This window comes from Felis catus, chromosome E1, assembly GCF_018350175.1.
Source record: "Felis catus isolate Fca126 chromosome E1, F.catus_Fca126_mat1.0, whole genome shotgun sequence".
Lineage (NCBI taxonomy): Eukaryota > Metazoa > Chordata > Mammalia > Carnivora > Felidae > Felis > Felis catus.
This window is the reverse complement of record NC_058381.1, coordinates 44,459,800-44,474,454: the sequence shown is the minus strand read 5'-3', so window position 1 is coordinate 44,474,454 and position 14,655 is coordinate 44,459,800. Positions and strand designations below refer to the sequence as shown.

General features: G+C 52.8%; 1 protein-coding gene across 1 annotated transcript; it reads right to left on the bottom strand.

Moving 5' to 3' along the window:
* Positions 1 to 11,745: 11,745 nt before the first annotated feature.
* SPPL2C (signal peptide peptidase like 2C) lies at positions 11,746 to 13,982 on the bottom strand. The gene has a single exon (XM_011289275.4). The coding sequence runs from the start codon at positions 13,891 to 13,893 to the stop codon at positions 11,857 to 11,859; it is 2,037 nt and encodes a 678-aa protein (XP_011287577.3). The 5' UTR covers positions 13,894 to 13,982; the 3' UTR covers positions 11,746 to 11,856.
* Positions 13,983 to 14,655: the final 673 nt, after the last annotated feature.

The window sequence follows — 14,655 nt, the reverse complement described above, 5'->3', positions numbered from 1 at the left end:
CAAGAGTTTGGGCCCTGACCCAACACCGTTATTAAATTAAATTAATTAATTAATCAATTGAATCTTTAAAATTTGAGATAAAATTGACATGTAACACTGTAATACCACCTCCTTTATTTTAAAGATAAGGAAACTGCAGGTCAGAGAAGGTTAGCACTGGTTTAAAAACATACCGTAAAAAACTGCACAAGTAATACGTGAAAGCCTTATTGTTAAAAATGCAAAGAATACAGAAAGAGTAAAAGTCCCCTTTGACACCACCCTACCCACCCTTCGTGCCCCAATCTCTTTCCCTCCGGCCTCTCCAGAAGAATCTCTTTCCCTCCGGCCTCTCCAGAGGAAACTTGGGCCAGTCGGGAGGGTATCTTTCCTAGCTTTTGGGGTGGTGGACACATTTATTATACACACATTTAGGCATGTATGGTTTTATTTGTGCTTTTCCTTTGCATCAGTGAGATTACACTTTAAAAAAATTTATTTTTTTACATTTATTTATTTTTGAGAAACAGAGTGAGACAACGTGTGAGCGGGAGAGGGGCAGAGAGAGAAGGAGACAAAGAATCTGAAGCAGGCTCCAGGCTCTGAGCAAGTGGTCAGCACAGAGCCTGATGCAGGGCTCGAACCCACAAGCTCTGAGATCATGACCTGAGCCGAAGTCGGACGCTCACTCAACCGACTGAGTCACCCAGGTGCCCTGAGATTGTACTTTAAAAAAAAAAAAATTAAAAATGTTTTATTTATTTTTGAGACAGAGAGAGAGAGAGAGAGAGAGAGAGAGAGAGAGAGAATGAGCAGGGGAGGGGCAGAGAGAGAGGGAGACACAGAATCTGAAGCAGGCTTTAGGTTCTGAGCTGCCAGCACAGAGCTGGATGCGGGATGTGAACCCATGAACTGTGAGATCATGACCTGAGCCGAAGCTGGATGCTTAACCAACTGAGTCACCCAGGTGCCCCAGTGAGATTATACTTTTCTTTTTTTTTCTTTCTTTCTTTCTTTCTTTCTTTCTTTCTTTCTTTCTTTTTTTTTTTTTTTTTTTTTTTTTTTTTTTGCTTTGTAAGCTTTTTCCTTTTTGTTCATGTGGATGCGTTGTGTTCTTTTTTACCTGCTATGTAATATTTCAGGGCTGGAGGCAGTGTATCATTTAACCTTTCCTGTGTTGTGCATTTCCTCTGGGCATTTAGGTTGCTCTTGGTTACAACAAATAGGGCTGTGGCAAATGCCTTTGGACATGTCTTTTTGAATACAAGTAGAAAGATTGTGGTTGGGTAAATGGTAAGCTCTGGAATTCCTGGGTCAAGGGGCACGCAAAATGACATTGTAACCGATACTGCCCAAGTGTCCTCCAAAACAATTGTATCAAATCACACTCCCACCCAAGGTGCACGATGCCGCCGACTCCTCCTCAGTACCACCTCCAGCGCTGGATCTTTCTAATCTTTGTAATTCTTGCCACTCTGTTGGGTAGACAGTGACCTCTCTCTCTTTTCTGTCATCGTTGTTCTGGTAGTTCTTATTTACCTTTCTATTTGGCAAAAAAGTTTAGGCTAACAGAAAAGTTGTGACAACAGAGTTCTCAGAGACCCTGCATCCAGCTTCTTCTAATGTTAGCATTTTATGTAGCCCTAACACAGTGATCAAAACTAGGACATGAATGCCGGTTCGGTTCTATTAACCAAACTTCAACTTTTATTCAGATGTCACCCACTTTACCACTCATGTTCTGGTGGTTTTCGGTTTTGCTTCCCTAATTACTAGAGAGATTGAACATGTTTTCATATGTATTTTGGCCATCTGTGTTTCTTCTGTAAAATGCTTGCTCAAATTCTTTGCCCATCTTATATCCTGTTGGATTGTTTGTCTTTTTCTAATGATGTGTAGAGGTTCTGTATTTAAGAACACTTCCAAGCTCACCCAACTCATTAGTAACCAAGCTGGGAAGAGAACCCGAGTCTGACCTGATTCCCTCTTCCCAACATGAACACCCTGTCCTCAGTTCTCCTGTCTCTCCTTTCCTTAGTCCCATGCTTGGTGGTCCCTACCTGGGAGATCATGTTCTTATCAGCATCCCTCAGAGAAGCACAGTGGGGCCAGGCTAGCTCATTCATTTCACTCAGCGTTACTGGACTAATGACATTAGCAGCCATCTGGGATGGGCCTTTTCTGGACCAGCTCACTTTCTGGAAAGTCTCATCTTCCTTGGCCCTGAGACAGACTACAAAGAACGTTGGCTGCCGAGGCCCAAGAATCACCATTTGGCTGATTATCCCTTCCTTAATTGTCGTTCTGGCGATCATAATACCTCCTGCACTGGCAGAACCGGGAGTGCTGGGGGTCCTGCCATTCCCAGAATGCTATCCAGGATGCTCTGACTTCCTCTCAGGGCATTCTCTCATCCTCCAGCCAGAGCTCCAGAAATTGACAGGAGATAGGGGCCAGGGTGGGCACTGCCATGGTCAGGGGTGCAACCGTGTCATCCCTCTTGGCTCTTCTGGTCCCACCCAACCACTGGTGCCTTGAGAAGAGGGGCTGTGCCTTGTTTCTTTGATATTCTTTTCCCTCTGGCTCTAATATGGGGCTAACGAGAAATCTTGTCATTTGCAGTTATTCTAGACAAAGATGGAGATCAGACAGGGGTACCATTTGTCCCTAGTCTGGTCCCAAACATTTGGAAGGGAGGATGGTGTAGCGTTTTGAATGGCGGCCTCCCCAAAATACATGTCTACCCAGAACCTGTGAATGTGACATAATTTGGAAAAGGGGTCTTTGTGGAGATAATTAGTTAAGAATCTCCAGTTAAAATCATCCTGGGTGATCCAGGTGGTCCCTAAACCTAATGACAGGTGCACTCATGAGAGAAAGTCAGAGGGATATGGGGAGAAGAGGAGAAGGCCATGTGAAGATGGAGACAGAGACTGGAGCTAGATGGGGCCACAGGCCAAGAAACGGCTGGAGTCACCGGAAGCTGGAAGAGGGAAGGAAAGTTTCTCCTAGAGCCTTCAGAATTCCAGACCTCTGGCCTCCAGGCTGTGGTTTTAAGCTGCTCAGTTTGTGGCATTTGTCACAGCAACCACATGATACTAACACAGGGGGGAACCAACCAGGACACTAAAACCCATGATCCTTGAAGGGACAATAGACATCATTGGCCCTTTTGCTGCCTGAATAGGAAAGTGAGGGTCACAGGGAGAGGTGACATGCCTCTGACCAGTATGAATAGAGCCAATGTGTTACATTTATATAGAGCAGCTGTGGGGTGGTTTCTCTTTGGCAGACCCACAGGTGACAGGTGGAGAGCAAGACACTGACTCTTCATCATGGAAAGAAGATGGGAATTTTCTCTGTAGCAAATGGAGGGCAGGGAATGGAACTTGCTTACAGCACCTGTGTGAAACATTCAGCTCCTTCCCAGACCTTCTCCAGGGCCTGGGGAAGGACCTCAGAATTCGTCTTTCTGGTGAGTTCCCAGGTGATGGATCAGAGATCATACAGGTAGCTGCTGCTCTATGGCAGTGCTCTTGAGACTTTCATAAACGCATGAACAACCTGGGGGCCTTGTTAAAATTCAGATTCTGATAACCCTTTTTACCATCTGACCCTGCTCCCCCTGCCCTTCATCTCTAGTCACAGCTAATTAAGCCAGGGGTATGCACCCGAGTGAAGGACCCATGGGCTCACCAACAGCCAAGGACAGGACCCTGCCCAAATAGAGTAAATCTAATACATACTTTTTTTTTCCCCCTTGAGATTCTGAATGGTGTCTTAATAGAAACCATTGCCCATTGGTGGTGATCCCTGGGCCAAGAGACCATGATTGAGGCCAGTACCCCAGAGTTGGGGCCAGTACCACAGTGGGCCAAGAGCAAAATGCATGTGCAGAGGCAGTTGGCTCAGGGAGGAGCGGGGAGGAAGTGGATACCCAGAAACCATGCAGCCCTGGGAGGCAGAGAGGGCAGCTTTGCTTTCTGACAGCTTTCTAACTTATAATTCCCCGGAGCCCCAATTGAGCTGGTGGCCCTTGTGTCCTGAGAAATCTCATATCCTTCCAATAAGTTCTTCTTTTTGTATATTTTGAGTAGACACTTACTTCTTAAAGCCAAAAGGCTCCTAATTAGTGAGAATGTATCTGTGCCCTCTTCCACCTGCTTTTTGGCGGTAAAACCCTCTGAGTCAGGAACTATACATCCTGTGACTGCTCATCTCCAGGACCTTGGACAGGGCCCTGCACAGGGGTGTTGGGGAGCGTGGACTGGATCTCAGTGGATACTGTGTACACAGGAGTCAGAGGAGGGTGGAAGAAACACATTCCAAGTGAGTGGAACAGTGGGGCAGAGGCATGGAGTGAGAATAAGCGTGTACAGGGAACCACACACACACAGAGGCTGGAGGCTGGTAGGAGGCAAAGTTGGCTGGCAGAGAAACCTGGTTGTGGCTGGCTTTCAACACCAGACTGAGAAGCTGGGGGTTGGTTTGACAGGCAGTAGAGAGGCATCTGAAGTCTTTCAGCTGGAGGGATGTGACTAAGAACAATTGTTCTCTTTTCTGTAACAAAGATCCCAATGGCCCAGGTGAGAGGTGACGTCTTCAAATAAGTTTGTAAAAATGGGAATGAGAAAATGGATTCTAGAGATTTTCCTAGTGCCGAATCAATAGGAAGTGGTAACTGGTCAGACTCCGCGGTAAGCCCCAGAATGGAGAGTATTCCATTAATAAACCAGAATAAGGAAATAGAGATCTAACCTCACTACTAATCAGAAATAGGCAAATTTAAAGAGATGCTGTTTCTCATTATATCAAATTAACAAAGATGCTGGTGAGGGTGTGGTAAAATGATCACTTCCCTACTTTACAGCATACACAGAGGATGAATTGTCACAAATATGATTTGGGAAGTAATTCAGCAAAATGAATGACAACCTTCAAAGATTTTCATATCCCTAGTTTCCCAGAAATAAAATGGCTAGATCTATCTTACAGACACCTTCTCAAATATATAAAGTAATTTGCAGCCAAAAATATTCTTCATAGGGCTGTAAGAAACAGATCAAACATCCATAAGAGAATATAAAGTCTATGTGGTTATATCTGCTATAGAATACTATATAACCTGCTCCAAATAAAGGTTCAAGGGTTACATAGAATATTTATAGCAAAATACCAATGTATATTGGTATGCATATTTGATTGTAACTATGTATATCCAATTTGACTGCATGTCGATGTGATTGCAACTATGTAAATGTAGCATATATCCAATGTGTATATCCGGTTTGATGGTAACTATGTAAGTGAAACACACTAAAACCTCTGAAAGGAGGTGGATAGAAATATACCAAAATTTTAACAGTGATTGTGTGTTTCCCCCCTACTCTCCTGTCCTTTCTACTTTTTCTCCAGAGTGCAATAATATAACAATAGAAAGAAGTCCCTGGAGCCTGCCCGGAGAATGGTAACTCATACCCCAAGCCCTGCCTCTCCCTCACTGACTTCCCCTGTGCTTGGCTCTCCTCTGCGAAAGAAACACACAGACTGGGAGTTTTGCTGTTTTGTTGCTTCTTTGTCTCCTCTGTTCTGTAAAATGTTTCATTTTCAAGCACAGTGCTGGGTACATAGGTGCCTGTGCGAGGGATGTTTGCGGACCAGTACATATGAATTTCCTGTGGCTGTTGTAACAAATTACCACAAGGCTGGTGGCTTAAAACAACAGATACTTATTCTTTCACAGTTCTGGAAGCCAGAAGTCTGAAGTCAGTATCCCCCAGCTGAGATCAAGGGGTCAGCAGGCTCGTGCCCCTTCTGGAGGCTCTGGAGGGGGACTGGTTCTTTCCTTTTTCCGGCTTCTGGTGGCTGCTGGTGTTCTTCGGCGTGTGGCTACATCATTCTCATCTTTGCCTCCAGCATCACAGTGCCCAAGCCACTTCTGCGTGCAATACTTCTCAGCTTCTTTCATATTAGGACTCCTGTGATTACACTCAGGGCCTGCTCAGATAATACAGGATAATCTTCTCATCTCAGATCCTTAGCTTAATCACATCAGCAAAGTCCTCCTCTCCCCGCCCCCCCCCCCCCCCACTTCATGGAGGGGAACATTCACAGGTTCCAGGGACTAGGATATTGATACCTACTGGGGGGACATTATTCAATTGACCACAGTCAGCTTTAAGGATTAAGCAAGGTTGGGTGGAGATCAGACCCACCCTTGGCTTACACTCTCTCGGCTGCAGCAGTTGATGGCCTGGAGGAGACCCTGGGCTGTGACGGGCCAGGATTCTCAGGAGACCTGCCCTTCCTGCCAAAGTTCACTTCACTGACTGGGTCAGAACTGCAGGCACGGTGAGGCTTTGCCCAGGCTGGGTTACGAGGGGCCTGAGATTTTTCCCAGAGTAATTCTTTTCTCTTTGGACTCAGGGGCTTCCTGCTTTAAGAAGACCGAGTATATGGGGGACATTGGGCTGCAGGAAGCAGTCCCTGAGAGGCAAGCATTTGCATTCCAGCAAGGGTCTCCTGTTTATGAAGGATTCTTGGGTGAGTTTCCAGGTTCCTGGTTGCCTTTGTCACTGGCTTGCTCTGTGACCTCAGGCAGGCTGCTTTCTCTCTTTGTCCTCAGTTCTGGAGAGCTCTGGAAGATGTCTGGAGGCTCTGCTAACACTCTCACTCAGACCTCACACACCTTTTTCCCTGCCAATCTTCTCTACTATTCAAGTCCCTAAAAGGCTGGGGGAAGCTACTGAAAGGCATTTCTCAGAATACCCCAGAATTCTAGCAGCCCAAGAGTCTCCCAGCAGCAACCTCAGTTTCCCTTTCCAGCTTCCCTTCCTGGGATCTTTCTGAGACCACGTCTCCCGATCCCAGGTGGGTGCAGACTTACATGCCCGGTGGAGCTCTTGTTGGCAGTCCTAGAGGCGAGAGGCTAAGTCCTGGGAAGAGTTACTCCTAAAGATAAAACTAAGCATTTGGAAAGTGAACCAGTGGTGAGCACGGATGTGTTCCCAAACAAAATGAATAATTGCTCAGGTGTGTGTGGGAAGGGCATCTGTGGGCCTCCAAGAAGAAGGACGAGGTTTGGCCTCAGGGTGGGAGGACCATACGGAGTCCAATCTCCCAACAATGGTCTACGTGCTGGTGGCCATGAACACGTCTTCATGGTGGCCTGATTCTTCTTCTTCTTCTTCTTTTAATTATTTCTTTTGGGGAGAGTGGAAGTGGGGGAGGGGCAAAGAGAGTTGAACAGAGGATGTGATGCGGGTTCTGCACTGACAGGCTGACAGCAGCAAGCCTGATGTGGGGCTCAAACTCACAAACCCCAAGATCATGACCGGAGTTGAACCCCAAGATCATGACGCTCAACCGACTGAGCCACCCAGGCGCCCCACGCTGGCCTGGTTCTATGAGAGGGGATGAGCCTCAGAGCGTGAACCATCTCCAAGCGTTAAGGACATTCAGCGGTGCTGTGCTGGAGCTTTCTCATTTCATAAAATATCGAAATACTCTCAGACCCTTCTCCAAGACACCTTCACCTTCTCACAACAAGCTTCTAAAACGTTACCCCTGGGCCCGAGGGGCTTCAGAACTCTGCTGATGGGTAGGTTAGTATATATTTTTGGAATATCATCCCTAATTGTAGTTATTCCAAAGTTCCCTAATGGAATGCCCCTCCCTGGCCCTTAGGGTGTGAGCCCGCCTGCTCTTATCTTACTGACCAGCAGGTGGCAGCACAAAAGCACTCAAAATTCAGCATTGCTGGAAAAAAGGCACAAAACCTTCCTTGCTTCCATCTAACTACAAAGGGACCCACCTGCCTGGCTTGCTGGACGTGTCCTTGTTCACCTGCCCACCCATCACATCCCACTGGGCCTGGATGGAGCGACCAAAAGAAGAGGATGGCTCCATTTCTGGGAGCTCAATCCTGAGGAACTATAAGCTGATTTGGGAATGATGGCATGTGGGGGCATTTAAGTGCTGTCCTGGAGATTTCTGCTCTAAAACCTGGTTTCGTGTAATGCGATCATGTGTATGCCTAGTCTGTTGTCAGTGCTTGGCAGATGTTAGCTGTTTATACCCTACCTCACCCCATTTAATCTTTATGACAAACCTGCAAGGTAAGTCTTAGCAAAAACCATTTTACAGACGAGGGTATTGAGGCGCAGAGGGGTGGCCTTGGTTGTTCCGTGTCACGGGGTGAGCGCATAGCCGTGCTGAGCTTTGAGGTCTTAGTGACCCAGAGTCCAGCTGCGTCCTCCTGCGCTGGCTGAGGAGACGCTTCACCCTGAATCACAAACCTTCCTTCTCAACACGCACAACTACTCCTCAGGGAGAATGGAGGGCTGTACCTCCTGAGAGGCACAGGGTAGAGGGCTGAGTAGATCCCGAGTTCTCCTGGAAGAGGAATGCTTTGCACACCAGGATGTGTGCGGGCAGGGGTGTGGAGGCATGAAGCTGGCCCCAGCTGTTGCGCTGGGAGGTAGAAGACCAGAGTTGTGTTCTATTTCTGCTATCCCATTGCTGTGTGACCTTGGGTAGGTCCTGACCCTCTCTGGGCTTTCCTTTCCTCATCTATGGATTAGAGCACCTCATGGGTCCTTGCTGGTTCTCACTCTCCAGGGAATCCAGAAGGGCACCAAATTCTTCATTAACTCAAAAAGGCCAAGGCTGCCACTATTCACCTCATGGGGTTCTTGCCGGGATTAAATGAGGCCACAAAGAGAAACGCTGGGTAGCCCGAGCAAAGCACGGCCCCGGCGCCAGGCCTCGGCCACCTGGAGCCCTGCATGTGGCCTCAGGAAGCTGGTTTCTGCCCTGGCCCCGTCTTAGGCTCCACCTGTCACAGGTGGAGCTCTCCCGGAAGCAGATGCTAAGACGGAGTCAGGAATGCCAAGGAATCGGAGGAAGCAGGCGGGGCGGGGCCGTCAGACAGGGAGGCAGGCCTGCCTCCATCTCTGCCGGGGCAGCGGGGCTTGGGGGCAGATGTCCAAGCCCTGGCACCGCTGTCTTGCTTGGTCATGAGCTGGCCCTCCGAGTCTCCCATCTTCCTGCAAAGCAATCTGGGCCGGAATGCGGAGACGGCCCCTAGAGGGCACTGTCGACCACATGCCCTCCTTGAAGGGGCGTCTGAGCATCGCATGGCAATGTCTGCTTCACCAGGAAAGGGCCGCCCTGCCTCTGGGGTGGGAAGTCCAGGCATCAGCACCCTCACTCCCTCAGGCCCCAGGCGGGCCTGGTGGGGAAGGGCTGCGTCAGAAGGGAACAGCAGCAACAGGTCAGAGCCCAGGTGCACGTGTGTGCACAGGTATGTGCGAGGGCCCAGTACCGGGCCCACACATGCATGTGGAAGTACGTGTGTGTATATGCATGTGTATCCGAGGGCCCTGTATGGACGTGTGCGCATATCTTCACGCGTGTTCAGGTGTGTGTGTGCACATGTGCAGCATCCTGTGGCCCTCTGGGGGAGGGGGGCTGCCAGCTCTGGGCACCTCTGACAGGTGGCGGCTTGGTCCGGCCACCTGGCTTCAACCCAGTCTCTGGGAAGCAGACCGGCAAAGTGAGGCAGAGCCCACAGCTAAAAGGAGACGTTGGCTCTGGGGTCAAGGCGGGAGCAGAGGCCTGTGGGCCACCAGAGGAGCAGCACTTACAAGATTTCTGGGGCCCAGGCTCAGCCCCTGACCCGTATGGTTTGTGCTCACCGCAGCCCCTAGGTAGATCGTATTATTCTTCCCATTGTCTAGACAGCGTGTCCTCTGAATGCTTGCCTCTGCCGGGTCGGGCCGTGAGGACAGAGTCCGACTTGCCCTTCCCTGAGTCCAGTTCAGACCTGGATGGAGGGTGGGGCCTCCCCCCCTCAGACCCTCCCCTTGAGAATCTTCCTCTTGGAGGTAGGCGTAGGCCCCGCCATGGGGACACCCACTGCGCAGGCCCCTCCCTGACCACAACTTCCTGGGAGACAGGTCCTTTGTCCCCCCCTCTGGTGGCGAGGGGGCCGAGAGCCCTCCCCACCAGGCCTGGTGCAGGGATGTAGCCCACCCCTGGGAGGCCCAGTGACGCAGGGCAGCAGTGGGGAGGCTGCTTGGGCTGGGGGTGAGCCAGGGCCTGCGGAGGCCCCTCTGTCCGGGCCAGATGGCTGCCGGCTCCAGTGGGAGGAGCTGCCAGCTCGGCCGGTCAGTGTCCTGGCCCAGACTCCACGCTCTGCCCTTGTCCGGCTCGGGCCTTCAGGTGCCGTTTGCGGAGGGGTCAGTGAGGGGGCTTTCTTCGAGATGCCTGTTACCTGCACCCCTGCACACCCAGGGCCCAGCCAGCCCCTCAGAGTCCCATTGCCACACTGACCAAGGCCCTGCAGGAGCCCAGGGAGGTGGCCTGCACGGTGGGGCCTTCTCCACGGTGTTCCCTTTTCCTCCATAGTTCATGCTGGATCAGCCCCTCATTCATTCATTCGTTCATTTGTTCACTCATTCATTCATCCATTCCTCCATTCCTCCAACAAACAAATCAAGCGCCTAACGACATACCATCCCTGTTCTGGGCTCTGGAACCACCTGGATGAACAAGACAGAGTGGTCCCTGCCCTCATGAAGCTGATGCTGGACTGGGGGAGATGAGAAAACTAGTGAGCAGGTGTAGGGGAGAGTGACTGAGACTGGGCTTTCTTTAGAAAGGGTCTTCAAAGAAAGTCTCCCTGTCGGGGGGGGGGGCATTTGAAATGGGACTGGAAGAAGAAGGAGCCAGCCAGTCCCAATCCTGGGGGTGGGAGGAGCAGGAAGTTCCAGATGGGAGAACCCTACTGGGGGAGGATGGGTGTGGGGGGGTCTGGTGTGCACTCCCTGACCCGAGGAGGTAGGGGCAGGGGTACAGGGTGTGGAGGGCTTGGGGGGAAGTTGAGGTCAGAACTCAAAGGCTTGTGGGCATTGGATTTAGGAGAGTAATAGAAACAGAATGAACATTCATAAAGCATTATGTCAGTCACCTGACATAAGCCAACTATTCCAACCTCCCCCAAATCCTATGATAAGTAGCGTTGTTATTATTATCCCATTTTACGGATGAGGAGCCATGCCCCTAAGAGATTAAATCACTTGCTCAGTGACACGCTGTGGGTCAGTGGCAGAGTTGGAATTTCTGGGGGGACAGCTGGTTCAAGAACCCTAACCGTTGGACCACACTGCCTCTGTGGATATGATTCCCTCACCTCCAACATAGACTCCTCCAGGAGGCCTTCCTGACCCCCGGGTTTGTTTCCTCTGCTTAAGCAACATATAACCGCACCATCCAGCCTAAAAAACCACGGGGGTACTCAAGAGGTCATCTTGTTTATGCCTCTGCCTCCAGGTAGATATGGTTTTATAAGTCCCATCTTGAATAAGAGACTGCTGAAGCCAGAAGGGATTGGTCCGTGTCCAGAGTCGGTGAGGGAAGTATGGGAGCCAGGGGTGTGGTCGAGGAGCAGTAATGGTTCAGTTGGACCCGAGCATGAGGAAAAGATAGGTGATGAGGTATGGGACCTGTCCACCAAGCTGAGGAGCCGGGGCTCTGGCGTGGAGGGTGGGCAGTGGGGGAGAGGGGAAGTCACTGCCCAGTAAGCCCTGGGAGCAAATCCTGGCCTTGCCGAGTAACTTCGTGTGAGTCCTGTGCCCTCTCTGAGCCTGTTTCCCACTCTGCATGATTTGGGGTTGGCACCTCTCCCAAGAACCCTCCAGGCCTTACATGGACTTACTCTGTGGCCACTGCTTTCTTACAGTCCCAGCAAAAAATGGAGCTCTGTTGGGTAGACACGGAATATCTTTAATGCCCTGATTTCCTTTTGACCGTGTGTGGCTTTGCTCTGAGGTATTCTGCCGGACCTTCTAGAGGCACGTGTCTCCAGGTGCTGGTTCACAAGGGAGCCTGGGTCGACATGCTCTCCTTTACCTTCAAGCCCTTCCTCTCGTGGAGCCCCGTCCAGGGCAGGCCGGCGTCGTGGGCCCGGGCCTGCGCGTGGCCCGGCTCTGAGGGCGATGGCATCGGTGGCATCAGAGGTATCAGCTCCTCCGAGGCCCCAGGGGAGGCACGAGGAAATTCGTCAGTGTCCAGGCTGGCATCGCTCCAGCTCTTGGAGCTATCGCTGTGGCCATCCGGACCAGCGGCTTCATCCTCGGATATGGTGGCAATCTCGGCTGTGTCCTCCTCAAGGTTGGTGTCTGAGTTCCCTGCCAGGTGGCTGGCGGCCCCCTCAAACTTGCTGGCTGTGTGGACGTCTGCCGTATCCTCCCGCTTCTGCGCGGAGCCAAATGAAGGGGCGCCACGCAGCCCGGCCACAGCCCGGGCGGGTGTCTTAGCTCTGCCCTGGCCCATCCAGAAGAGGGCGAGCTCTTGGCGACAGGCGGCCACGGCCAGGCTGGTGAGCAGGGTGCTGGACACCAGGTACAGCAGGGCGGGCTGGCCCATCTGCATGAGGACCATGGCCACAAAAGTGACCAGCAGGCCCACGGCATAGGCCGCCATGCAGGCCACAAAGTAGACCTGGCGGGAACGGACTTGCACATCAAAGCGGTGACAGTAGGCCACCAGAAAGCCAGGGACCACAATGTCACCGAAGCCGAGGATGGAGAAGGGCTGGTCACACAAGGTCAAGGATGAGAAGCTCAGCCAGGGCACTTTGAGCACCATGGGCAGCCTCTCGCGGCTCACGGAATCTACCGGGCCCGCCGCCACCCCCACCATGATGCTCTCGCCGGTCCTGGTGAGGAGGGGCGTGACGAAGACAAAGAAGACATCGAAGGCCAGCAGGGCCAGCAGGAAAGAGGCACAGTTCCTGAGCGTGGGCAGCCGCACGCGCCGCAGGACCAAAAGGCAGTAGGCCACGCCCAGCGCGTCCTGCAGGAGCCACGCCCAGCTGTCCTCGTTCCGGTGGGCGATCCAGAGGACGGTCACCGCCGCGCACAGACCGCCCAGCAGCAGCAGGGGCAGCTGCAGGCAGGCGCGGTGGCCAGGCAGGGGCCAGCGGTATTGCTGGAGGGGCAGGTGGCGCACCAGGGGGGCCAGGCAGCTGTAGAGGCCAGTGCCAGCCCCCAGGCCGAAGACGGCGATCATGACGTAGACAAAGCAGTCGTAGAAGAAGTAGAGGAGCAGCATGATGGAGCAGGACATGGTGACCACCGCGCCCGTCATGGCCGGCGTGAAGTCCACCGGCGCGCCCTCATTTTCCTCCTCCTGTCCCCGCGGGGCGGCCACTGCTTCCTGCCGGTGGTGACCGCCGGGCCCCCCTCCCCCCCGGGCCCGGCGCCGCTGCAGCCGGTCAGCCTCGGTCAGGCCGGCCCAGTAGCCGCCAGCGGCCACGGTGCCCACGGCCAGGATGAAGGTGATCACCATGTTGTAGTCGAGGACGGGCTCCGGGGGCGCATACAGGGCCACGCGGACCTCGGCGCTGCCGTGGGTGTGGCGGAGGATGTCGAGCATGTCGTTGTAGCGGAGCACGGCCACGGGGATGGTGAGGCCGGGCAGGGGCTGGTGGGGGTCCTGGGGCACCGGGGTGGTGTCTGAACACTGCTGGCCGCTGACCCGGCTCACGATGAGCAGCCCGTGGGCGCCTTGGCCCTGAGCCAGCCAGCCCTTGGCGTAGAAGCTGCAGTTGCCCCTCATGACCATGGCGGTGGTGTGGCGGAGGGGCCGCCGGCGGGGGGCGCCGGGCCGGACCTGGCGGGAGGAGTCCTTGCCCGGGCACCAGGGTGCCATGGTACCATCGTGCAGGGGCAGGAGTGGGGCGTGGTGCAGGTCCCGGGGCAGGGTGACATAGTCGGAGCTGAACAGGATGCAGTAGTCCTTGCTCCAATTTTCTGACACCACGTGGACCACGCCATACTCCCCCCTGGCAGCGGTGTTGGTGAGGAGGAGGAGGAGGAGGAGGAGGAGGAAGAATCCCAGGAGCGCCATCCTCCTCAGCCACCTACTGCTGCATCCCAATGTGGCAGGGGCTCCCAGCGCGGTCCCCTCTCCCAGGGGGTGGGTGTGGCCCTCTGTCATAGAGCAGCCCTGCCTCCTGTCTGGGAAACCAACCCGGGCCCCACCTACCTAGTCACAAAGCCATGCAACCCAGGCTCAGGGCGGTGCTTTGGAGCACGGGGTCCCTCTCAGGATCCTGTTCCCTAACACTGCCTCCCGCAGAGAGGTCACCTGGGTGGGTCCCCATTCTGCTCAGTCCCTGGTGGGTCTGGGTCAGGTAATCTGAAATACGAGGTGGGAGGATGGGATGGAGGATCCCAGACACAAAGTCTGGACCAACTTGGCCCCTCACTGACTGGGTGACTGGGCAGATGCCTCTTCTCTCTGCACCTATTTCTTCAGCGGCCAAGAAATGAGGACATTGAGCAGAGAGTTTCTGAAGCTATTGCATACTTTTATTGAGCAGTTACTAAGTGCCAGATACTTTATCTGTACTCAGTGGGCCCTTGCAAAGAGGTATTACTATATCCGGCCGGCCTGAGGCTGCATGCTGTCCTTCAAAGTCTATGCCTCTTTGTATTGACACATGACCAGAATTTCATTTCTAGCCTCCCTTGGAGTTAGGAATGGCCATGTGGTCAAGTTCTTGCCAATGGAATTGAGAGCAGAAATGATGGGAGCCCTTCGGAGGCCTGAACAGAGACCATGAGGCTCCTTGTTTGCCCCTTCCCTTCTCACAAGCCAGCCATGGGC

What these genes read in the sequence shown, in the direction of transcription:
- SPPL2C (XM_011289275.4), bottom strand. Translation starts at nt 13,893, where the DNA reads ATGGCGCTCCTGGGATTCTTCCTCCTCCTCCTCCTCCTCCTCCTCCTC.